The 24,298-nt window shown below is 40.6% G+C and overlaps 2 protein-coding genes and 1 long non-coding RNA gene across 15 annotated transcripts in view; 2 read left to right on the top strand and 1 right to left on the bottom strand.

Moving 5' to 3' along the window:
• USP34 (ubiquitin specific peptidase 34) overlaps positions 1-8,763 on the top strand; it is a 139,722-nt gene extending 130,959 nt beyond the window's left edge. For 9 of the 13 annotated variants that reach the window (XM_052784027.1, XM_052784025.1, XM_052784035.1 and 6 more), the window contains 9 exons: positions 860-964; positions 1,090-1,214; positions 2,279-2,431; positions 3,399-3,522; positions 5,193-5,272; positions 6,032-6,172; positions 6,298-6,444; positions 7,088-7,247; positions 7,545-8,763. In XM_052784027.1, the coding sequence (XP_052639987.1) occupies positions 860-964; positions 1,090-1,214; positions 2,279-2,431; positions 3,399-3,522; positions 5,193-5,272; positions 6,032-6,172; positions 6,298-6,444; positions 7,088-7,247; positions 7,545-8,155 (1,646 nt within the window). In that variant the 3' untranslated portion in view covers positions 8,156-8,763. The remainder of the gene's footprint in view (positions 1-859; positions 965-1,089; positions 1,215-2,278; positions 2,432-3,398; positions 3,523-5,192; positions 5,273-6,031; positions 6,173-6,297; positions 6,445-7,087; positions 7,248-7,544) is intronic. The other 4 variants (XM_052784033.1, XM_052784032.1, XM_052784031.1 and 1 more) reach the window with 2 other exon arrangements.
• A 400-nt stretch (positions 8,764-9,163) lies between these two features.
• Positions 9,164-14,070, top strand: LOC128140392 (uncharacterized). Its single transcript, XR_008234715.1, has 2 exons — positions 9,164-10,330; positions 10,905-14,070. It is a non-coding gene; the product is annotated as an uncharacterized LOC128140392 (long non-coding RNA).
• On the bottom strand, positions 13,180-24,219 carry LOC128140391 (activator of 90 kDa heat shock protein ATPase homolog 2-like). Its single transcript, XM_052784052.1, has 9 exons — positions 24,041-24,219; positions 23,692-23,882; positions 18,994-19,079; positions 18,232-18,346; positions 17,593-17,681; positions 16,920-17,042; positions 15,859-15,960; positions 14,567-14,618; positions 13,180-14,311 (listed from the first exon to the last, which is right to left on the bottom strand). Exons 1-9 carry the CDS (start codon positions 24,118-24,120, stop codon positions 14,136-14,138), a joined length of 1,014 nt encoding a protein of 337 aa, XP_052640012.1. The 5' UTR covers positions 24,121-24,219; the 3' UTR covers positions 13,180-14,135.
• Positions 24,220-24,298: the final 79 nt, after the last annotated feature.

The following is a 24,298-nucleotide window of genomic DNA, read 5'->3' as shown; positions in this document are numbered from 1 at the left end:
GAGGTTAAAATTAATATTCCTACTTCCCTAGGCATGCAGACTGTGTGCACAAAAAGTCAGCCTTCGTTTTGAGAGACCAATTTGCTACCTGATAAGGGGCAGGATTAAGGAATAACTCCTGAATTCAGGTGTCAGCGAGTTTAGAATCAAATCCCAAATCTTACATTAAGATTCAAGTATTAAGTAGCACTCCACACAGAAGGGTGCATGGTGACCAAGTTAGTCTGAATAACAGCTTTTAGTGTTCGTTTTTCTGATCCATTTCCAGAAGGTATAATAATAAAAGTAAAGCTTAAATAGCTTGTAGAATGAAATGGATTTCTTTTTTAAAAGACCCATTTCAAAAAGGTCTAGGTTTTTTCTAGTTAAGGCTTTTTTAATACTATTTAATGGATATAATCTGCATTTTTATGCATGCTGATGAAGGCCTAAAACTGTGTCCACATGACCTTTTTTTGTGTGATTTGTATGCATTTTCCCCTTATTTTGAGTGCCTTTCTCATTGTCCTCCTGACTGCTGCTGGTTGACGTTTTCCAGGCATCAAACCTGATAATGTTTAAGAAGAAGGAAAGAGGGTAACTTTACTGAGCTTCTACTTTCTTCCAGCTGGCACCCCTCTCACTGGTGATTGATCTACCACTGAGCAGGTTTTCTCCCAGTGGCAGAGGTGAAGGGAATCTTGACTGACTCAGGGGTGTTCACTTTACATGCTATTCACAGTAGAGCCTGCCTCCACGGTGCACACTAAGTGCAGCAAAAGCGATATGAAAGAGTTTGCCAATGCATGAGCCTTAAGTTAAACTGTTTGCTGTTAAGAAATAACAATATGTAATAGCAAAAACAACTTTTTGTTTGTAGATGTCCTCAAGGAGCTTGTACTTTTAAGTCCTCATGATTTCCTACATACTCTGGTTCCATTTCTACAGCACAATCATTGTACATACCACCACAGTAATATCCCAAGTAGGTATTTCAGTGATTGTATTTTGAAGTTCTCTTACGCTATTATTACTCTTATCGTGTTCCTTGCTGATGTCAAATATTGACCTTTTTAATATATCCCTATTTTATCCTAACTTACACTACAGTGTCTCTTGGACCTTATTTTCCATGTCGTGAAAATTTGAAATTAATAGGGGGAAAAAGCAATATTCGTCCTCCACGTCCTGAACTTAATATGTGCCTCTTGCCTACAATGGTGGAAGCCAGCAAGGTATGTAAACGTATGGTCTTATAAATAGCTATTTCTCTACTGTTTTCCCGTTTTTATAAAAGTATTATAAGAATCCAGTAGCATAATGCATTTACGTTTTATCTGTAAACAAAGCATAATTCTTCTTCAAGATGTGTTGTCCTCATATACTCCATTCTAGATGTGCACTCCAGAAGCACCATTTCCCTGCCCTTGGTGATAGGCAGTTTCATATTCCAGACATGATATGAGTTTGAACCTTGTATTCAGAAAAAAAAAAACATAGCACACATTTTGATAATCGTCCAATCTGTTTGTGGCATTTATAAAGAAAATTCAGGAACCGCCCAGGGATTGTTCAGATGGGTTTCAAAGTATGTTAAGATTTGTTACCAGACAGCTAAATAGATCCTCCAGGTTTCAGTGGAGTCCTTTCCACCGGGACTGAGGCATAATCTACTAATTGTTTGGGTAAAATACCAGTACCTGAAATACCGTATAGGGCTTTAAGTCTTTTACTTTCCATTTTCCCTTCTGTGGGCTTCCTGATGGGATGCCAGCTTTGTTGGGGCTACTTCGTAGTCACTTGCCACGTCCCATTATTACAGTTGCAGCAGCGGTGGGATTCAGCTCACGTAACTTTGCCTATCTAAAAGGTCAGTCAGTGTCCAGCTCTTTCTATGGTTCATGGCAATAAATAGTTACCCTCGGAAGGAGACAAACAGTTACCTTCCTTCCTGTCCTAGACACCCAAGTCCAGATGAGGTGACTCTTCCTCTGGAGGAGTCTGTCTCTCTCTCTGTTTCTCTCTCTCCACTGACTGCAGGGAATACTGAAATGACTAGATTTTAGATAGCTAAAGTCAGGTAAGGTGAATCCCACCCTAAAAGGAATATGTATGGACAATCATTTGAAGAAGAAAAACTGGTTACTTGCTGTACAGTAACTGTGGTTCTTCAAGATGCTTTGTCCACACAGATTCTGTGGTCCTCCTCCTGTGCTAACTCCAAGTCCTGTCATAGGGGATTCTTATCGGTGAAGGAATTGAGTGGTGGTTGAAGCCGCCATACCCCTTATGCCCTCAGGTACAGTGGTCGCAAGGACACACTGGGTGCAGGCACAGCCCCAGTGGACACTGCTATTCAGAAAGAATCCAATCTCCTGCACATGGGGCCTATGTGCACGTAGATGGGAATCTGTGTGGGCAACACATTTCGAAGAAGCACGGTTACTGTAGGGTAAGTAACCCTTCTTTTTTAAAGCTTTCAAAATGATGCTGTGTATACTTGTGCACCATCAAATTTCCTGTATAACCAAAGTTTTTTTAAAAATGTATAGAGCCAGAAATGATCTGTAGTGATTTTTTCCACCATGTATCCAGAGGTAATGGATGTGACACTAAATAATGTAAATATTTGAACTTAAAAAGTCGTCATATTATATGACATGGTATTTTACACTTTACAAGGAATTCCTATACATTAGGAACCAGATGATTTTTAAGCCTCTAAAACTACATCCACAGTTGCGTTTCCCTGTGGTTTTGCATGCTTATTTTTCATTCATTTGTTTTGTATAAGACTGCATTTGTTTGCCTGAGTTTTTGAGATTTCATTTTGGCTATCTGGTCTACAGAAGCTGATGCCATTTTAAGCGTATACATCCAAAATATATTAAAATACTGGCAGACAAACCCCTTGGCATATAGTCATCATTTGGTTTGAGACATTCCTGAAAATACTGCTTTGAAAGCTTGTGAAGCTCGGTCTTGAGAAAATTCTGACTTCTACAGATCGTAACTGACAAATTATGATTTAAAAAGCAGTAGTGTATATATATATATTTTAGGTATCTGTATACAATTTAAAATTACTGCTTTCTTTTCTTGTCATCTTCAAGATGTGGTATTCGCACAGCTTTGCATCTTCTCAGTCTGTTGATTCAGAATCCTATGATACAAGTTTTACTGGTGGAGGAATTGCATTTGCCATCCCTCTTCTGATCTTACCATCGTGCCTGCCAAGGGCTCGGTGAGGGGACACAGTTGGCCTGGGTTAGACCTGGAAATTCCCATCATGTTTTCCTGTAGTATTTGATTAAACATTTTAGGGCAAGAAGTGCAGTAACATTAAGCTAGATGCTTAGGAAATCTGGTTGCTGTCCAGTTGCTTATGTAGTTTAAATGAAGCTCTCTTAAATCTTCAGGGCAAAGATGATGTTTACGATCGTATGCTGCTAGACTACTTCTTTTCTTATCATCAGTTCATCCATCTACTATGTCGAGTTGCAATCAACTGTGAAAAGTTTACTGAAACTTTAGTTAAAATGAGTAAGTATGAAGGTTAAACAGCCTAAGGACTTTTTTTCTGTGATAACTGTGAGTGCTTCTCCACTAAGTTTTATATTCAGAATTTTTAAGAAAAAGCAGAGCTTGTGAAACTTGCTGCATTAATTGGTCTGGATGTTATTTTTATTCACAAAACCGTATGACGTGTATAATGTAGTGCGATCTTACCTACGTGACTGTCATGCTTCAGGCCTGTCCGGAAAGGAGCTGAGGCAACCAGTGAGAATTCAGTCTCCTTGCACATTTAGAGTTTAATACAGGACTCAGGGAAGCTTTTTGGTTGGTTGGTTTTTTTGGTTGGCAGTTTGTAAATGGCTTTGGATCAGATCCTGAATCCTCAGCATTTCTGCTAATGGCAGTAACTGGCAATCTGCCCAGAAGCATACATGACCATCTAGACAGCCACAGATGGCACTGGTTCTGTTGTTCCCAGCCTGGGTTTATTTTACTCCATAGTTTTGGGAGCCATCACAACATTTAATTAAGGTTATAACCATTCAGTCCTGTAGTTTGTACCCGACACTTGTTTCAGTTCTACCAGTAGATAGCACCAGTATTTGGGTTTCTTCCTGTTCACAACGTAAACCTATTTTTTGGGTGTGTGAACAAGGCATTCATGGCTTTATCTGCCTGCCTACTCCAGCCATTCAGCTGGTTCTCTGCAGGAGACCATCCTGCCTTGAATTGCCCCATTAAGTCCAGGTGCTACTCCAAAGGCACTTTGGGGGGGGGGGTTAAGTTTTGTTTTCCACCACCATGGACCCTAGGGTAAGCCGAGTTACCCAATGTGGTAGGTGCAGATGCATCAACCTCAGTGTCACACAAACAGTTACTCCATGGACACACAGACTGGGAGCCGTCTTGCTTCAGTTGTCTAAAAATCAGATGTATAGTCAGATTTTCCTCTGTAGTCAGTGGAGAGACGTAGATTCCTTCCAAGAGAAATTTATCTTCCCATTCTTAAATATCTTAAGCAGAATGAACCACCTTCTGAAAATACCCGCTTGTTTTCTTTGCCCACAGAAGTGGCTAGCCAGCTATGATTAAATACCAATTCTAGACAAATAAAACCATACAAAATTAATCTTGTCCAAAGAGCAATGTTAGTAGAATGTTCTTTTGATCCCCTGAATCACCCATTAGCTCGCTGTTTGTCACACTCTCCTGATTGTAACTCTAGCATTATTACTACTTCCTATAGGTTGTGTTAGTTGTAAAGCGTACTGGGAATGTGTGTTGTTTGGTGTTGCTCAGTGTATCCCTTCCCTCTGTCTTGGTGTAGGTAACAATGGTGCTTGGGTTAATAATGATTACCCTTTAAAAATTATACGCTGTTTTTAAAAAAAGGTATTTAAAAGCTTTAAGTGCTGTAGCTGACCAGTTGAAAATATAAGACAGTAATAAAATAACCTGATTACAAGCCCAGAACTAAAGCTAGCTCTTTAGTTTTTTTACATTTCACACAAATACTGAAGGGATATGTGTATTCATTAAATGTACTGTAAAAAATTCACAGATGATAGGTCTGATTATAAAAAATGCTTAGAATGTAGTCTTACACAATGATATGGTGCCTTGATACTATTTTATCAGGAAGTGAGTATCTCCAACAAAATTCTCACACAGTAACTTACTTTCTCACAAAATTTCAGGTGTCCTAGTTGCATATGAAGGTTTGCCACTTCATCTTGCGCTATTCCCCAAACTTTGGACTGAGCTTTGTCAGACTCAGGTAAGAGTCAGTGAATCTGAGAACTAATGGAATGGAAATACAGGCAAAACACAATGAACGTGAAACAGAGATTAACTCATAAGTTGTAACTTGTGGGTGTTGTTTCATCATTCAAAATACTAGTATTTTGTATAGAAAATACCTCTGCTTATGTTGCCTGTCATCTGATAAAACCTGATAGATCAAGTATAAAAATCTGGCAAATTGTATTTGCTCCCAGTACGCCATAGGTCCTGCAAAAACTTAAGCAGCAACCTCACACAGTACGCAATACTGGCAGGATGGTAGTCGGGGCAGTGTACAAAACTACTTCATCCTGCCTCTGTGAATTTCCAGCTTTTTATGTAGCGTAAATGCTGGTATGATGAAGTAAAAGTTGGGAGATCTCTTAAGTCTGGATGTCGTGTGTCCACTGCAAGGAGGGGCCTTCGCACCTCTGCAAGAGGCCCCTGTATTTGGCTCACAGATTAGGAGACACTGGCCCTTCACATACATACCGATCGGGATAAACTGGTATTCCTCTGGGATAAACTTCACAAAAGGAAAATGTGAAATAATAATTGACAATAATTCATTTGTACAATTTAGTGATACATGACAGACCTGAAAAAATTTTATCCGTAAGAATGGTCCAATATGAATTAAGAACATTACTGGGCCTGGTTAGATGTCTCCAGCTGAGACAACTGTTGCAGACAGCACTACCGCAGTGCCGTACGTCCCGCAGTGACTTTGCAGTCTTCTCTCTCTCTTCACCAGTCCACAATGTCAAAGAACTGTGTAAAGCTCCTCTGCGAAGATCCAGTTTTTGCAGAATATATAAAATGTATTCTGATGGATGAAAGGACCTTTCTTAACAACAACATTGTATACACCTTTCTGACCCATTTTCTTCTAAAGGTACGTGGTCTTTTAGCGATAATTTCTATTTCAAGAAATGCAGTCATACATGTTATGTCAGTTTGGGATACTGTTTTCACGGTTCCAATTTTTGTGGTTTAAAAAAAAATACGTTCTTTTCACAGGTCCAAGGGCAGGTGTTTTCTGAAGCAAACTGTGCCAACTTAATCAATACTCTAATCACAAATCTAATAAATCAATATCAAAGCCTAGAATCTGACTTCAGCAACCAGAGAGTTGAAATTTCCAAAGCAAGCTCTACTTTAAACGGGGTGAGTCTTTTCTAAGCCGTTCAAGTATCGGCATCATTTAGGAGACAGCTTATTTCCTATGGAAACTCTTCTGTGCCCTGTGCCAGGTTCTAATTAAAGAGGCGGGCATTGTTAGCTCTCCTGCGTGCCTAAGCTGGACTCCCGGTGAGAGTGTGGGAGGCTGGCTTAACTGTGGGGCTGGAAATACTAACCCCTACCAACAAGACAGTCGTAAATTTACAGAGCGGCAATCTGAGCTCTCCAGAATTCTCCGTCCCTTCTCAGCGTGCACAGCATACATACCTGGGTCACACAAGCGGATGGCGGGGACCGTAGAACTGGGAGGAGGGCAGCTTATTGTGGAAAACAAGTAACACAAAGCGCAGTACAGTTAATCGTAGAAATGTTCTAACCCAGCAAAAGATTTCGTCCTACAGTGAGCAGCGCAGTACTGCCATCTGCTTAGGACAGATCCACGTTAAGGTCAGCGTATTAGTAGTGAGTGGGAAATTTCAGTAGTGTAAGTATATTTAGTATTTGATCTTTTGGATGTTCAGAACATGTTGAAGCCCCTGCATATTGCAGAGATCTCCCTGTGTACAGGATTAATCAAACACGAGTTTGAAATAAGGCTAGTTAAGTTTGTTTACTTCTGTATTTTTAGGACCTCCGAGCACTTGCCTTGCTGCTTTCAGTGCACACTCCCAAACAGCTCAATTCAGCCCTGATTCCAACTTTACAAGAGCTTTTAAACAAATGTAGAGCTTGTCAACAACAGAGGAACTCATTACAAGAGCAAGAAGCCAAAGAAAGAAAAACTAAAGGTTTGCCTTCTATAGTGGTGTCACTCTAACTAAGGTTTTACAAATTTTTACAAAATTAATGTAACATGTTTTCTTACCACTGCAGGGTGGGCTGCTTCTTGGCTCCAATCCCCAGCCCTACACAAGAAATATTATTTTATTATGGAGCTAAAATTCTAGGCAATTGCATGAATTTTCTGTAAGGAAATAAGCATTCGTTACTGTGTTTGATATGGAAAAGGATAAAAATGTAAGAGGCCTATTACTTGGATGTAACATAGCATGTGTTCCCTAAGCGAGTTTTCCTTTTTCTTGCAGACGATGAAGGAGCTACTCCTGTAAAGAGAAGACGGGTCAGCAGTGATGAAGAGCACACTGTAGATAGCTGTATCAGTGATATAAAAACTGAACCCCGGGAGGCATTGACCCCAACAAGCACTTCAGATAACGAGACACGGGACTCTTCAATCATTGATCCAGGCACTGAGCAAGATCCTCCTTCCCCCGAGAACAGTTCTGTCAAAGAGTACAGAATGGAAGTTCCATCTTCATTTTCAGAAGACATAATGTTAGCAACGCGGTCACAGCACACGGAAGAGCAGGCAGGAAACGGTAAATTTGAAGAATGCAAAGAATTTAAAGACCTGCAGACTTCCAAGGATTCTATTGGAGCCGAGGAGGACTCGGAGTTCCCTTCCACATCGATTTCAGCAGTTTTATCTGACCTCGCAGATTTGAGAAGCTGTGATGGTCAAGCCTTACCATCCCAGGACCCTGAAACTAGTTTATCTATCAGTTGTGGCCATTCCAGAGGACTTTTTAGTCATATGCAGCAGCATGACATTTTAGACATCCTGTGTAGGACCATTGAGTCTACGATTCATGTGGTCACAAGGATATCTGGAAAAGGAAACCAAGCTGCTTCTTGACATTAGATGGAGCATGTCTGCTTTTAAGTCGGTTTTTTTTTTCTTCCCCCAAAAATGCTGTTTGTATAAGTTTTGCTTATTTCTGTTTTGTGCTTCAGTTTGTCCAGTGCTCTCTGCTTGAATGGCAAGATAGATTTATATGCTTAATTCTTGGTCAGGCAGAACTCCAGATTTTTCTTTTTTTTTTTTTCTCCCCCCCCCCCCCCTTTTGTTTTTTTTTTTTGCATCTACCGTACACTTTCTTAAAGGGCAATCAGATAATGGATATGTTTTATGTAATTAAGAGTTCACTGTAGTGGCTTTCATTTAATATGGCTGTCTGGGAGAACAGGGCCTCCTTGCCCTGTATGATGTAATTTAAACATGGCATTTTTACTGTGTATAATATGGTGTCCTCTGTGCCAGTTTTGTACCTTATAATAGAGGCAGATTGCCTCAGATCGCTGTGGTTCTTATTATCAAAATTAAGTTTACTTGTATACTAAACAACCACAAGAAATTTGATTCTGTAAAGAATCCTCTTTAGCTGTGGCCTGGCAGTATATATATGGTGCTTTATTTAACAGAATACCTGTGGAGGAAATAAAGCACACTTGATGTAAAATTAATTGTTTTATTTTTATTGACATGATCAATTGCTATTCTGTGCACTTCATTAAACTGATTGTGATGACTTTTCATTTGTTTATAATATGTTGCTTCAGTCTTTGGATTTCTCATCAAAGGCAACTTCAAAAATGAAACAGCTGCAGAGAGAAATGATGATCAACTGTATATAAGTGATGTAAATCTTGGTCCTTTTCTGGTTGACTTTGCATGAATGTTCGGTCACACAGTTGAGAGGGACTGGTGGTTGTTTACTCTCCTCCCCCATGTTAGAATGTAAGGTGGTGTCAGAAGCCAGTGGAACTTTTCATTTCCCTGATTTTAACCCATGTTGGTCATGTTTTTCTCATGCACCATTTGCACACTTGCTTCCTTTTTTTCCCTGTGCTGCCCCTGGGACCTGCTCCCTTGCTTTCTTCACAGCTTCTGCACCCCCGAAATGACTTTATCACCCTTCCCTGCCACATTTCCTCCTGCTATTTCTGGGCAATATCCATTTCCTATGTGATCTTTCGGACTGTCAATGATACTGCTTTTAATATCTGATTAAACTCCATTTTCAGCTTCATTTTCCAGTTGCTTAACTCATTTTTCTGTTGTCTTCCTAACACATCTATCTTGGCCTTCTTTCTTCCAAATTCCTTCATTCTGTCTACCATTTAATGTAGCTTAGCATCATTTGCTTCTCCACGATTCTATTATGTGATGCTTTTGTGACTCCTCTTACTCTCTTTGAACCTACTGGGTATTTAACCTTCTGTAATTAATAATTTCTGTCTTTAAAGTTTACGCTTTATATTTCCCCTTTATTAGCACTTTTATTCCTGCATTTACAAACACTATATTGATTCTGGTGAGAGTTTCAGTTGGTCTCCTTATTATTCAGACATGAAGTAATGATGTTTTCACTCTCTTTAGGAATAATTTTATTACCCTTTCTGATCAACTTCTCCATAGATTGTAACTTCAGAGAAGTCAGAACTTCTACGTAATGCGTATCAGAATTCATCTGTCAAGTCTTCTACCAAGCCTACTGATCTGCGGTTGGGTTAAGATGTCTTTAGGAAGATACTCCCCTATCCATCTGAAAATCTTCAAGAGATGAAGCAGCCATTATAACCCTTTGGTGAGTAGTCTCAGTTAATTAATTACTCTTATCAAAAATGTGTGTCTCTGGGTTTTGATACGTTGTCCGACTTCAGCTTTCAGCTACCGCACTTTGTTGGCTTTAGCTTCTCATGCAGGCTGAGAGCACACCGTAATTCTGGTACTGAAGAGTGTGTCTTTTCTGATGTTTTTCCCTCATTATTTCGACCCCCCTTTTTGAAGTATACCAAGTATAAACAGTATTTAATAACTTCTTCATGAATGACAGACAAGTAAGTAATGCACCCTTCTGTGTTCCCAGGTGAATGTTAGCCCGTCTGTGTTCAGCTGGTCACTGACCATTGACTAGGCCCTGTAAGTTATTTTTAGGATGTTTTCCCCTACAGACCTGTATAGGTGATTTGCAAATGCTATATTAGTGGTAATTTTCTATTTTATTGTCAATTATTTTCTCACAAATATGTAACTGGCCATTTAGAATCCCGGCAGAAGTCCATTTATAACAATTTTCCATTAACAAGGACTCTTGGAAGTTACAGTTTCACATTACATGTCAGTGATGCGGTATGTCGGCTTTTGGTGGTTCTCCAAGCCAAGTACCTTTACATGGTAAGACAGGCATTGTACACACAAGCTATGTCAGGCCAGCAGTTCCCTTTGCAGCCTCTTCAAAAAGCTAGATCAAATCTGACAAGATATTAAAAACCATGTTGGTTAGCTTCAATTAAATGATTATCCTGTAGTTCTAAACTGACTGAATTTAATACTAGCTTTTCTATTATTTTGCTCAAAAATTGTCAAGGTTACCAGAAGTATAATTATTCTTACTGCTCTTCCCTTACATTATCTCTCAATTTCCCCCTTGAGTATTCCTGCCATTTTTACTGGGAATTTTTTCCCAGTATTCAGTTTTTTAAACAAAAGCAAGCAGTACCTGCACAAACTTGTCTCTTCTTCCAGATCCTCGTTTGCACCTGTTTATTTTTCTCTGGGTCCCTCATTTTACATGTTCTGTAAGTCACGATTTCTTCCATAGCATTCTATTCCCCTTCTTTTACTTTGAGTCAGTTTTCTGGTTTGTATTTCTTTGCCTTCAAGAATGCTTTTTCATCCTCGTCTTTGAAAACCCCACCTTTAACTGGCTTCCTCAGTCTATTACAACTTTTATTCTCTTCCAGGGCTCACCCCACCTCTCGTTTAATTGTTATGTATTTCCTCCTGGAAGTCCCACCTCCCATTTAACACCTTCAAAATTAAGCTTTTAAAATACTTTCGCCTTCCGCTGGCCTCGCTGTGCATAGTGCCCAACAGCCAGCCTCCGCCTCCTGGACCCAAACAGTTAAGACCGTCCTCTGTATTGGTTTTTGGCTACAGTCTCACAAATCTTGTCTTTCACATTTAATTATTTTCCCTTTTGGCTTTCTCTGAGACCAGGATGTTGTCTGGAATCTTACCATGTTACGAAAGCACTACATCCCAAGCAAAACTGTCTTTTCCCATTTCTGCTATGTTGCTTCTTTCATATGGCTCACTCTCTGTCTGGAATGTCTTCTGTGCTCATCAGTCTCCTTAAAACATGTGAATGCCAGTAAGTTTGAGCATATTTCCCACAAGATCTCTACATCTGTCTCCACTCCTGCCGCTTACTCTTTTGGGAAAAAATCTTAGGATAGGGAACTCTTCACAGGGACTTAATTAGAAAACAAACTATATTTACGATACTATAATTTCATTAGGTATGATACGAACGTATCATTATCATCATACTGTTATTAAATGATATGTAATTCCTAACTCTGCTCCATCCAGCTGAAGGGCTGAGGATAACAAGTAGTTTTAACATTCTTTGGTTTTATTAAACTCTTGGGAGAGTCTATGAGAAATTTTAGCACTCAAGGATAAAGTGTTTTGCCTCTCCAAGAGGATGATTGCCCCCTTCATGCTATGGCTGGCTGACAGTGCTAGAAATCCTCCTGAAGGCTGCCTGCTACAAGTAAAATGAAATTCCTTTTTGAATTTTCCTAATTTCAAAGTAACTGTGCGCAGAAATTGAAATTTCAGGTCAGCAATACAATACTAACATCAGCTAAGTGCCAGCCCGTACAGTGAAGATGGGAAGAGTGCAGGAATGCTGGTGAAGCAAGAAGAAATGTCCTGGTTTTGACTCTAAGGACAGTCAGTCAGGGGCTGTTTGTGGGTGTGAAAGCTGTCTGTCCGTTTCTTACGCTAGGCTGGCCTACAAGCAGGATGAAAAGGTAGGTACTTCGCATCTTTAACTTAAGAAAGCTTGTGCATATTATCAGACTTACAGCTGTGCAGGCACAAGGGAACAAGAAGAACACTAAAGAAGACATGTCATCTTCAGTTCGCTACCCTTTTCTTAAAGAGGAAACGTGGAGGGGCTGAGGCTGTTCCTCCTTACGCAGTCTTGGACCTCCCAGCAGCAGCATTTTCTGGAGGTTTGGGCAGTCCCACAGCTGGAAGTCAGTGCTGCAACACTGGAAAAGCAAGTAAGTCACTTCTTTTTAAACACTGATGATTGGCAGCGTGTCCAGTTGAACTGAATACTCCTGCTAGTGGAGGGAGACAAGAGAATTCAGACTAGCAAAACCTAATGGTAGTGGGCACTTGTGACCCTCAGATGGAAGGGGTTTTTCAGTTGGGAGGCAAAACTGGCGAGGCATGCTTCCAGAGAAGTACTAGGGCTGTAGGATACATCATTTGAAGAAACTTGTAATTAGATGTAACAGCCTACTCTCAGATACTAAATTGTCACAAAATCTCTTAGATCATCTACCCACAAAACTGCTTAGCCTGATCTCTGTCTTAAACCTAGATTTCCTATTTTTATTTAAAGGTTGCCCCTTCATCAACCAATACTCTAAATCATTTTTGTATTCAAAATGTTAGGCTCTTTGTCCTTGAATATTTATCAAAGAAGGTAACTAGATTTTGAGCACTCAGAAAAACATGACACTTCTCAAGGGGCTGCTCTCCACCCTTATCTGGACATCTAAAACGCAGACAATGCAGCACTTGGTAACCAGTCTGCGCACCTGTCCTGTCACTGAGGTGTTTGTTCTTGTTACTACAACAAGTCTCACCGAAGTTCAAAGGGGATAACTGGCTGCAAACCTCCCAGGGAAAACCTCGCCTGTAGAAAAGAGCAGCACACCTTTATCTTCTGCATAATGCAAGTTGTGTTTGGTAAGGTTGCCATATGTTGGTATCCTGTAAAAATAAAATAATAGGACTTAACTTCTATACAGACTCATTTAGTTTAGCAGTATTGGTTAATGGAGAAAATAAACTGCATGTAAAATCATGTATTTTATTGAGCCAGCCACATTTTCCGAAGGCAGCTTGCCTTTTTTTGGTCGGTTTGTTTCTAATTGCATACTTAATTCATACACTTTTTATAAAGCATTTGCAAATTAAGTTATCCCTGCTAACCTCAATGTGGTTTAATTAAGAGTAACAATTCTTTACTTTCAATATCCCAACTATGCTCCTGTCAAATTTCTCTAACAACCAGTTGCTCGCTGTAGTTTGAGCTACGGAATTGCAGAGGGACATAAATCATTTAACTGGAAGGTTTACACAGTTGCAGAAGGAAAGCATTATTACTGTTTGTTTCTTCCAAAATAAATTTCACACTGAGGTCAAGTAAGGGAGTACAGTGCATGCAGACTTAACAGTGCATACCAACCAGAATTACATGACATTGTTAATTATCTTTCCCTAAAACTGTTGACAGAGTTAGAAACAAATTCAGTCTGCAGTTAAAGCACTCTTACGAAGGATTTGAAGAGGCTGTGAACTATACCCCCCACATTTTTTGAAAGATCTGATGTATCAGCAGCTTTGTAATCCCTGTCAGTTCACCTCTGATGGGAACCCCACCTCCTAGAGGGAGTTCATTTTGCCACTCGATACACGGAATATTAAAGCACTGCACATGCTTCCTATTGATTCATGTAGCTTACCTACCTACGATGGTAGTACTTGACTGCAGCTGAATCATTATTACTCTCTGAAGTTGCAGGCAAGCAGAACAGAGACCAGTTTCCCCAAGTAAAGCTGTTTATATACATAGTCTGTCTTATTTGCCACCTCATTCACTAAAATTCCATAAATAATGCTTAAATTATATACAGTATCATAGAAGTGGGTCTTTATTCTTCCCCCAAATAAATTACTTTTTTTAAAAAACCAAACGTTAACAAAGTATAAAAAGTAATGCCCTAACAAAACTACAGCGCTGTTATCATTCCACGGTGTCTTTGGATTGCTGCAGTAAAATATGTATTTCTTCAAAATACTGCTTCTTCCAACATTGTCTTGTACTATCTTCATTAGAGACAGGAACTCCTTTGCACTCTAACTGCAGTTCTGTTTGAGCAGCCATATCCTTGAAATTCAAGGCAACCGTTGCATAATGTTCTGAAGGAAGAAAATACAACACTTCAGCAAAGTGTTTTTTAAAGGATTGCAGTTGTTGTTGCTAATTTCATATCTGCTTTTGCTTGTGTCTAAACGAAGCCTCTTTTCACAGATGACAACTGCTACAGCCATCAGGCTGTTCTCCAAAGAACACAAGACTAAGCGAGCCTCCAGTTAGCAAGGCTGTCAGCTGTCATGTTTGTTCCTTCTCCCTGCAAAGTGTAGCCTCTATTAGAGCTCCTCAAAATGACTCACCATCAGGCCAGCTTCGACACCTCCACTTCAGGACAATTCTTTGGCTTGGGACCTGTAAGAAGATAAGAAGGTTCTCCCCATTAGCATTTGAGATAATTCACATTATGACTACTCAGTGCTAATTCTCCCCTGAAAAATAAGGGAGCATTATCTTTTGCAATAGTAGACACATGCATGTAAACAATATGGAGATTGGGGTTTGGTTTTTTTTTAAATAAACTGTTTCCATCAAGAGCTCAGCTTGCTACTTTCCACTGTTTTGTTTTCTCTATGGGAAAAGGTCAGGCTGATCAGTCACTAAACATAAAACACTGGTTTGCTTGCAGACCTTGAAATGGGCACCAGTAAGTCATGTTTTCACTTCTGAAATCTGTAAGCGTGACACAGTATGCCCATGGTTTTCTGTTAATCAATCCAGCCTGCTTCAATGTACAAGTTTATGCAGGACTGCATAAAAATTATTTACAGCCTGCCCCCAGCTCACATGAGAAGGGGAGCTACTGCATAACCATTAGGTCAGCTGAAGTTTGGTCTAAATCACGCTCATTGTTTTCAGTAAGCCGTTAAGTTTATATTTTGACTGTTTCATCTAAATTGTTCCTTATCTAATTGCAAAGGTTGATTAATATAACTGGCTTCCACTGAAGCCAATCTCAGGTGTAACAGTTCTGCAGCAAGTATATTTCCAGACTGAGCCCTTTCTGGAGTCAACAACAAATTTCATTAGGTTGAACCGAGAATCCAATTTTCCAAGGCTTTTTGCTTTTTTAAAAATTGTCCAATTGTCAGTGATACTTACTGCCTGTCATCTGGATGGAGGTCAGATACCAAGTCTAAGCTCAGCAACTGTGAAAATGGTTTTTCAGAGGTTTCAAAAACAGAGCTGAGCTTCAATTATCAGTTTTTCCCTTCTATTTGCAAAAGCATTCAGTGTGGGAAAGCATAATATTTGCCCTGAATAGAACAGACATCATTTATCCAGTTACAAAAGAAGAACTGATATGGATTTAGGAGATAAACCTTAAACCTGCTTTCCCCTTCCTTCCTCCTAGTAAAAAAGGATGGTGCTGAGAGTTTTCTCCCCCAGTGCAGGTCATTAGGTGTATAGTCAGTGCCTGCTCTTTTGATGGGGAAATATACATAATAGCAGGTTTGGGGCTTTGAAATTATAGAGGAACTGAGTATGCATTAGAGAAGCTGAAATGTCAGAAACTTACACTACTTTTTAGCTCAGAGAAGCAGCCAATGCCCCACCCCCTCCATTTTTAAAGTGCCAAGTAGGAACTTTTTACCAATTCTGTGTATTCACCGCTGATGCAGCCATCGAACATCTGAAGTTTGCCTCCTTTCTCGGCTTCAATCACAGCAGAACATTTAGAAAACTTCTGTACCAACTAGCAAAAGAAGAATACAGCACAAGTCAGTTAACTACAAGTCTATACTGATACATAATGCACCATATTATGACACAAGTGAGGTTTGCTGAAGAAATTAACTAACTCAACTGTAATACACTTAAGAGGCTGTAAGCACTACTCAGGTTTGTCATTTTATACAGCAGCACTCTACTGAGATCTGTGGTAGTAGCAGGGGCCAATGAGGTGACAGAATGAGACTGTAAATGCTGAGAAAGCTGGAGTGGTAAAGATCAGAAATGACCCGAGCCACCTGCAAGGGGCATGGACAAATCACATACATACACGTGACCGGCTGTTGCTGGATTTGGAAATGAGGGAGACAGAACAGCAGCTCTAGGAAGGTGCAGAAGAGCTGCTGAGAGCCATTATTGTTTCTCAGTGGTAGTGTTGGGATTGTAATTTAAATTTCTCTGATACCAGCCCAGGCTCTTTTGAAGGAAACAAACCCAAAGTTAGTGATTTTATATGCCATACCCTATAAGCAACAGTATCATTGCATCCAATAGTTAATCTAATTAAGCTGCGGACAACAACAGTGCCATTACTAAGCACTTCAGGCTCCTGAATGATGAGTACCTACATAAAAAGTCCAAGCTTTTTCTAACTAGCAAAGGAGAGTGCAGGGGGAACTGTCAACTCCTTTTGCATTTTCACCACAGAAATTCCTCAGTGGCTTAAAAGGTGAAGCTATTCAGCAAAACTTGGAAGAGCAAATGATGACAATCAATCAGAATTACAAATACTTAGTGAAGTTACAAGAAAAGGGTCCCTTATAAAGCCTTCAGTTTCTAGACGATCACATCTCTCCATTTAAATGTACTTGAGTTATTATCTGTACTTAACACTATGAGACATGTTTATTACCTACTTACACAACTATTCAGCTACAGCAGCATCCACATTAAGTTATATTGCCTACTGAAAGTATCACTTACTTCCTTAGTTGTGAAGATGCTGTAAAGTTCATCTGCTGGAGAGTTAAAGACTTCTCTCATCAGTATCTTCACTGTTGGAATTTTTACACCAACTATATCCAAAGACTGTGGTGAAACAGAATCCTGCAAAACAAAAAATACTCAGGTGAATGAGTGCAAGATCAAACACTTAAGAGTTCTGGAATGGCAGGATTGTTGTTACCTGTGCATTCTTAAACATACTGTGTTGTGAATATATGTTATATAAATATGGATGTAGGTTGTATAGTTAACAGTATTATTAATCAGGATTCACTAAAACAAGTGGAAAAACCGTGAGTGTGTGATTCGCCCCAACGATACCTGAGGCTAACTTTAGACTGGGGAAAGTGATGCATGCATGTGAATTCCAGCTTCACCTTGCTGAAGCTACAGCCGTTACAGAACAAAGCATTAATGGGTACATAAATGCTGCTGTCCTCCTTCCGCCCAGCTTCCAGTTGCCCAGGATCTGCAATGGGTCGTTTCTGTATTACAGGTCCTGATCACAGCAGTGAGGAGGCAGTTCCACCCCTAAGGCAGGTAATTACTTTTGCAGGTAACCAGAGGAATATGCAATTGTTAGCATAGCAAAATCTGTAGGGACTACATTTATGGTAAAATTAAACTCGTACAACACTTAAAGCCAACATACTTGCATGGTGTTCCCACTTAGTTTTCGTTCAGTGGCCAGCTCCTGACTAACAGTAGCTTTTGTTGGCAGAATCATTCCCAAGGTAAACTCTGTAATAAAGGAAAGCACTCTTCAGTTATGAAATTGAGCTGTACAACCACTCTGACATCGAGATATGTAATCAAGATTGCTGGCCAAAACCGTGGAGAATGGGAGCACAGAATGGAACATACAACTCCAATCCAGTTTCCCCACCTTACCCAAATGTTTGTATTGGCAACAGAGCCTAACGGCAATTTCCCTTAAAAACACAGGCTTTTCAAAGCTACCTGACCCAAAATTACTAACATCTGCCCATGAAGGAATGCACCATCTCCACAAACTTCTGAAGAATACAGCAGAGAAGCCTGCAGGTTTTACAGTGATCTCTGCAGTCAGTATGTGTAACACAATACAGCCTAGGTTGCTACAGAAACTACTGGACAGTGCCATGTTTGATAGCAATAAAGATTTTTGACTGGTAGGACTAACTTACTTCATCTCAGCTGGTGACAATTAAAAATAAAAACAATACAAACCCAAGGACTTGTCAATGCATTACCAATCTATTCAAGAAAGAAGACTGCATAAAAACATACCCAACACACTGGTTTCATTTACCTGTTTTAAGTGCTTTCAGATAATCTCTCAGGGCCTCTCTGACTTTTGTGGTTCCTTCAGTTCTCATAAGGTCCTTCAGAACATCACCTTCCCCTTTCTTTTTGCTAACATTGATCTAGAAAAAGAAAAATTAGAAGATCTAAGAGGCATCTAAACATGAGCCTTTTGGATTCTGGCAACAAAGGAAAGTATTCTGGCTTTGTTTACTACATTCAGAGGACTCCTGCAATTTCAAGTTCATTATCTTCTCAGTTTATCGTACCTTTGCTAAAAATAAGTCCTCTTGGGTTTTAACTTAAATAAATGTAGTATCTCATCTCCAGAGTAGCACAGTCAAGTTCATCAAGTATAAACAGAGTTGCCTACTACACAGCAGAGGCTGAGGAAATCTGTGGAAGCCACAGCATCAAATGCTATACAACCAACAAGAAGATTCCTTAAGTTCTTAGGTGTTGGGGGGGTGGTTTGTTGGTTGGTTTTGTTTGGGGTTTTTTTTATGACTACAAGCAGCAGAGTTCTCAAATTTGTAGTTACTGTATCCTCACAAACAATAATTAACAAAGAAAACTGTGCACATTCCTAGTAGGCAAATTTGAGAACAGTCATTATTTCAAGTATAAAAACCAAAAACATGAAATAAAACTATCCGAGTGTAATTATCCCACAATCACAGGATAAATCAGAACATGATGCCTATAGGTTGATTAATGCTTTAGTTAAGAATTCTGAACCTATATAGACATATCAGTATTTCACACCTACCTCTGTATCATCTACCTCATTTTCTTCTGACAGGTTAGGAATTTCAACAGATCCCTTATGTTTCTCACCAGACTCTTTCACTGTACCTGTATTAACATAACGAATTCTTAAATGCATTATTAAAAACTATTTCCCCCATAGCAAGAGTTTTATGCCTGGAAATCAGTTGTACAAAAGTGTTACTTGAAGCAAGTTGCCTACAATCTAATTTAAAGGAATTAAATAGCAACCAAAAGTCTCACATGTGTCACAGTACTTTCATAGTAAACTGCTCTCAGAACTGTGTTTTCCTGTACAGCTGCATTAAGATATGTACACACACAGAGGTACATCTTCTCACTCAGCACATCATTGCGCGCTACCGTTCTGCCACTGCTCTCACCTTCAATTCTCAGCTGTTCTAATACTCGCTACTTACAACAGCTTGCGTCTGCCAATACAGAATGTGAATCAAAAGGGGGTAGGGGAAAAACCACCTCCTCTTCCCCTAAACTTGTCTGCCTGTTATTTAGAAGCTCCCTAGAATGCTAACTATTCCGTCTTGAATATCTGAAAAGCTCCCAACATACAGGCATGTTACTGTAAAACATATGCATGTATAATGGACAGGTATACAACTGAAATTTTTTATAAACAGGAAACTTCACATGCAGATTTTTTAGAACACTCGTTCTTAACAGCTTTACTGTGAACTGCCAGGAATCACTGTACACATCAGAAAGCCTTTGCAAGAACAGAAATTGCTCTGCTTCTGCATCCTTCTGGGCAAAGGCCCACCATCACTTACCTACACAGCTCTATAAACATATTCTGGGATATGAACCCTGTACTGTAATTCTTTGCCTCAGACCTTACAGTGAAAAGATTGAATTTAAGGGCTGATCCTTTTTTTTGCCATTACACTGAAGACTCTTCCCCCGGCCTTGCAAAAACATTTAGTTATTTAAATTAATTCACTATTTAGATCATGTTAAAATCTTTTTAGAAAGCAATAGCAGAAACATGCCATTCTACCCCAAATCCAGTTATCCTCATACTGTTTTATTGGCTTACTTGTCAAAACATACAAAACACAACAACAAGCTTTATCAGTCTATCAGCAAAACTCTAAAATACAAACAACCCAGAGTTAAGCATGACTGCAAAAGGGGAATTTTCATGAAGGTACATGTAATATATTGGGATTCGCTCACCTTCAAAGGAGCTAGCTAGATCCAGCCACTACTTAACACCACTCTCTCCTTTCATTATTTTTCATTACTACCCTGAAACAACCACCATGCTATAGGGGGGCATTACGCACAGATATAACCTAACGTGCTACCTGTCAAGATCACAGTAAAGTAAACAAATGCTCAGGCATTTCTTAGCAAGAAGAGTGAATGACGGTTAGTAACACAAAGGGGAGTACAGTGCAAAGATCCCTTCCTAGTCAGTACCTGAGTCAAGCACAGCACAATATACAAAGACTGTTAATCCAGAAGTAGACAACTGCATCCATGCAGGGAAAGGCTAAAATAGAAGACCTCTCTTGGGCTTCTCAAAGTCTCCCAGGAGAACCTGTTAGCTCAAGTATGAAGCCATGTGAACTAGTTAATTAATTGTAACATTAAAACACTTCTGGGCCCAACACAAATCACAAGCAGCCATGTCAATTTGCTCTCTACTGCTTTCTTCTAGCTCCAGGATTAGTACAGGCAAAACCACACAACATTGTCTTTGCAGACAGTAAAGCAAATCTTATTTTCAGCTACTCTCCCCAAAAAGGAAGTGCTAGCATGCAGGCAGATGTTTTTAGGAGCAGAACACAAACCTGACTTATATCCATTCAACTAATTTTATTACCAATTTTCACAACTCTTAAAATAAAGATTCCCAAATAACGCAGGCCAGACAACAAATTTAAATTCATACAAAGAAAAAAATGGCTTGTCCAAGGGATTAATGCAGATGCTATCTGTGCTGGACAGCACAGTCCCATCAGTTAACAGAGCTGGGTGTTCAACACTACACAGGCAGAGCAATGGTACAGCTTTGCATTTTTACTATTGCTGTAATGTAAGCAAAGCTGTTACCTTTTTATCAGACAAACAATCAAATTATTTATTTGAATCCCATGGGACTCCAATAACAGACCTAAGAATAAGCTATTTTTTTGTTTCCTGCCAATCCAATATTTTAGAAAATTAATAGTGAAAGCTCATGTCTCAGAAAGACCTACCTGTAAACCCACTGTTGAAATACCTAAGTTTTAAAAGGACATACACATTTTCATAAAGCTTCCATCGCAATGTAGAATAATCCATTAAAATCCCCATTACATCTTCAAACAAATGATAGAACAGCCATTTTGCTCAATTTTAGTGGCATTAAGTACCCTTAGTTCCTCACTTCCTTGTTGCTCTGTAATCTAAATTGCTAAGGGCAAGGTTTTTCCAACATTGGACTTTCCAAACCACCTGCAAATTTCAGGATTTATATCATCTTGTCCTTATATATCCACATTTTAGTCATAGCTTGAACTCCTAGTTATTCTAGACAACTTGTAGAAGGAACTAATTACAGCAATTAGTGTTTTTAGCAGTTAAGTTTGAACTCTCATTTCTAATTCAGAGCTCTCAGAAAACACACAACATGATGGCTATCAAATAATGAAAAAAATAATCAGCCCCAGCTCTTTTAGAATGTCACTGTGTAGTAGCAAACTCCTTTAAAACTAAGCTCTGAAGGACATTATCCACTCAGTGCAACACTGAACTGAGCAACTTACCTAATGCAACATTAGAGTTGTCTATAAACACTAAAGAGCATAAAGACCTAGCAGAGGAAACAAAATTTAGAAAGGATTCATATAGAAAATACAAACAAAATACTGCATCTGCCTACTTCTAAGTTTTATATGCTGAAATAAAACAAACAAAAAAACCCCAACAAAACCAAACTAACCAGTGTTTAAAAACTTAGATTATTTTAGCTTATCTTCAATAAAAACCACCCAAAACATCAAATAGCTGATTAGAATTATTTAAACTGCACTGATATAAACTGTATCACAGAGCATGTTTACCTTCCTCTCTGTTAACATTTAGATCACAACTGTAAGTATATATGTTCTTAGTTTATAACACACTTGTAACATTTAAAACATATTTAACTATCAATGTGAACAAAAATAAATAAGAAACAGTATTTCTTTAAGTCCCCTATTACTGTGGGAGCAGACATCAATTCTAGATCTGTTCCAAGAGAAGCACTGCTCTCAGCATTGAAATAAAGTTCCAGTCAGCCAAACCAGGAAAAACACAGTCATAAGAACTGCTTTGGAAAGGGCACCACAAAAAGAAGTGCAAAACGCAGACAGCCCGCTGGAGCAGCCAACAGCGTTACCTGAAACACTGATCCAGAGACTACAGTCCTGTCTGGAGCACAAGAATTAAGAGGGAAAAATTAAGTATGGCCTTTGGTATTCCCACCTCCTACAGTAACAACTGAGACCTGAGAAGTACAGTATTTTTGGGAGGAAAAGCCTGTAATTTGGCATTACAATATCCAGGTAAAATTTCCCGTGCAGGTGCTTTTTTTCTCTTCCTGATTCTTACTCTAATGCAAGGGATGGTCCACAATTTGCCATAAAGTTGTAGGCATCTAATAACTGGAAAGAATTCCTTGATATTACCAAAAGATACATTATTGGGTCAGTCTGCAAATAAAGAGCTTGCCATGGGACAAGCACAGCGGAGGTTGAACCTCCAAAAGTTGGGGCTGCAAGTGGATGCAGCACAACAAAAATGCATGGGCACAGCCCCTGTTATCCCCAATAATCAAGAATTATTTCTAGTTTCCTTATTCCCACTACACAGTTTCTTCCTCATGTAATTCATTATCCCCAATGTAAACTACGCTAAATTTTTGGAAACATCTGCACTTTTACACTTTTTAGGTTCTCCTGTTTCCTGCTATCAACGTGCGTTAAGCACACAGCTGTGATTTGCGGCACACCAGAAAACTAAAACAATTCAAGCACACTGCTGTAAGCAATACATATCCCACCACATCAGAAGTAGTTACTTTTTGCAAAGCGAGATGAGTAACACTGTGCTGATATGTTGTTAAAACAACTCTAAGAAACGTGTGTTGTAGAAAAAAAATTGGGTGAAGGGGGAAAAAAGACCAGCTAGGGTTTCAAGATTATTTAAAGATAAGCATTTATTTAAATTCAGGCCCACATGTCTCCTGCAATCTCCCTACGATTTTGATTCACTGCAGTTCACTAAAATATTCCTGATTTTCCAACCCAAAGCAGACAGTTTACTTTCCAAAGCGATCGCTCCTGATCCCGCAGAGCACATCGTCGGAGCCAGCTTTGCAACGACCACGATGAACTCGAAGGCAACCCCTATCAATCCACACCTTCCCGTGAAAGCTGGGGCCACGGGAGGAAACGCGCTAGGCCCCCAATCACCGCGCTCCTTTCGCCCGGGAAAGACTCAGCAAGGGGGGGCGGGGGGGGGGGATCTCCTCACTGGGTGGCTCCTCACTGCCAGCGGCGGCCTGAAGCTGAAGAAGCGCCGCTAGCCCCCGACCACCGCCTCCGCGGAGCACGGGCAAGGCACCGCCGGCACCGCCGCACCGACCGCCCCCCGCAGGCGGGCGACCCCGCCGAGCCGGTCCCCTCGGAGCCGCCCCCCTCCCCCGTACCTCTCCAGCCGAGGCGCAGGTTCCACTCGTAGAAGAAGATGAGCTTCCCTTTGCGGCTGTTGCAGGACGCTTCGCCTTCCACGTGCTTCAGGTCGCTGATCTCGCAGCGCCCGGCCTCGCCCTCCACAACCAGCCCCACCAGCACCTCCTTCAGCTTGTTCTTCGACCAGCTGGTCGCGTCCCGCTCCGTCCTGGGCCGGCAACCGGGGCCGTTAAGCGCCGGCCGTCCCGTCCCGTCCCGCCCCCCCTCACCCTCAGGCACCCCCTTCTCCTCCTCCCGTCGCCGCCGCCGCCTCAGGGAGCCCCCGCGCGCGCCGCGCCAACGGCCGCGCCGCGCGCCGCCCCTCACCAGTGCCAGTTGTTGACGTTGGTGGCGTCCGCGCGCTCCTCCACGATCCAGCGCGGGTCCCCCTGCCCCCACTTGGCCATGGCGCTGCCCCCGGCCCGGCCCGGCCGCTGCCGCTGCCACCCAGGGCCGCCGCAGCGCCCGCCTCCGCCGGCAGCCCAACCGCTTCCGCCCGCCGGCGACCCAGCCAGAAGGTGCCAGAAACTTCCCCTCCCCCGTTCCTCGTTCCCCGCCGGAGGAGGAGGAGGAGGAGGAGGAGGA

Source organism: Harpia harpyja, chromosome 4 (assembly GCF_026419915.1).
Source record: "Harpia harpyja isolate bHarHar1 chromosome 4, bHarHar1 primary haplotype, whole genome shotgun sequence".
Lineage (NCBI taxonomy): Eukaryota > Metazoa > Chordata > Aves > Accipitriformes > Accipitridae > Harpia > Harpia harpyja.
Note: the sequence above shows the minus strand (reverse complement) of the source record. Positions and strands in the feature narration are given on the sequence as shown.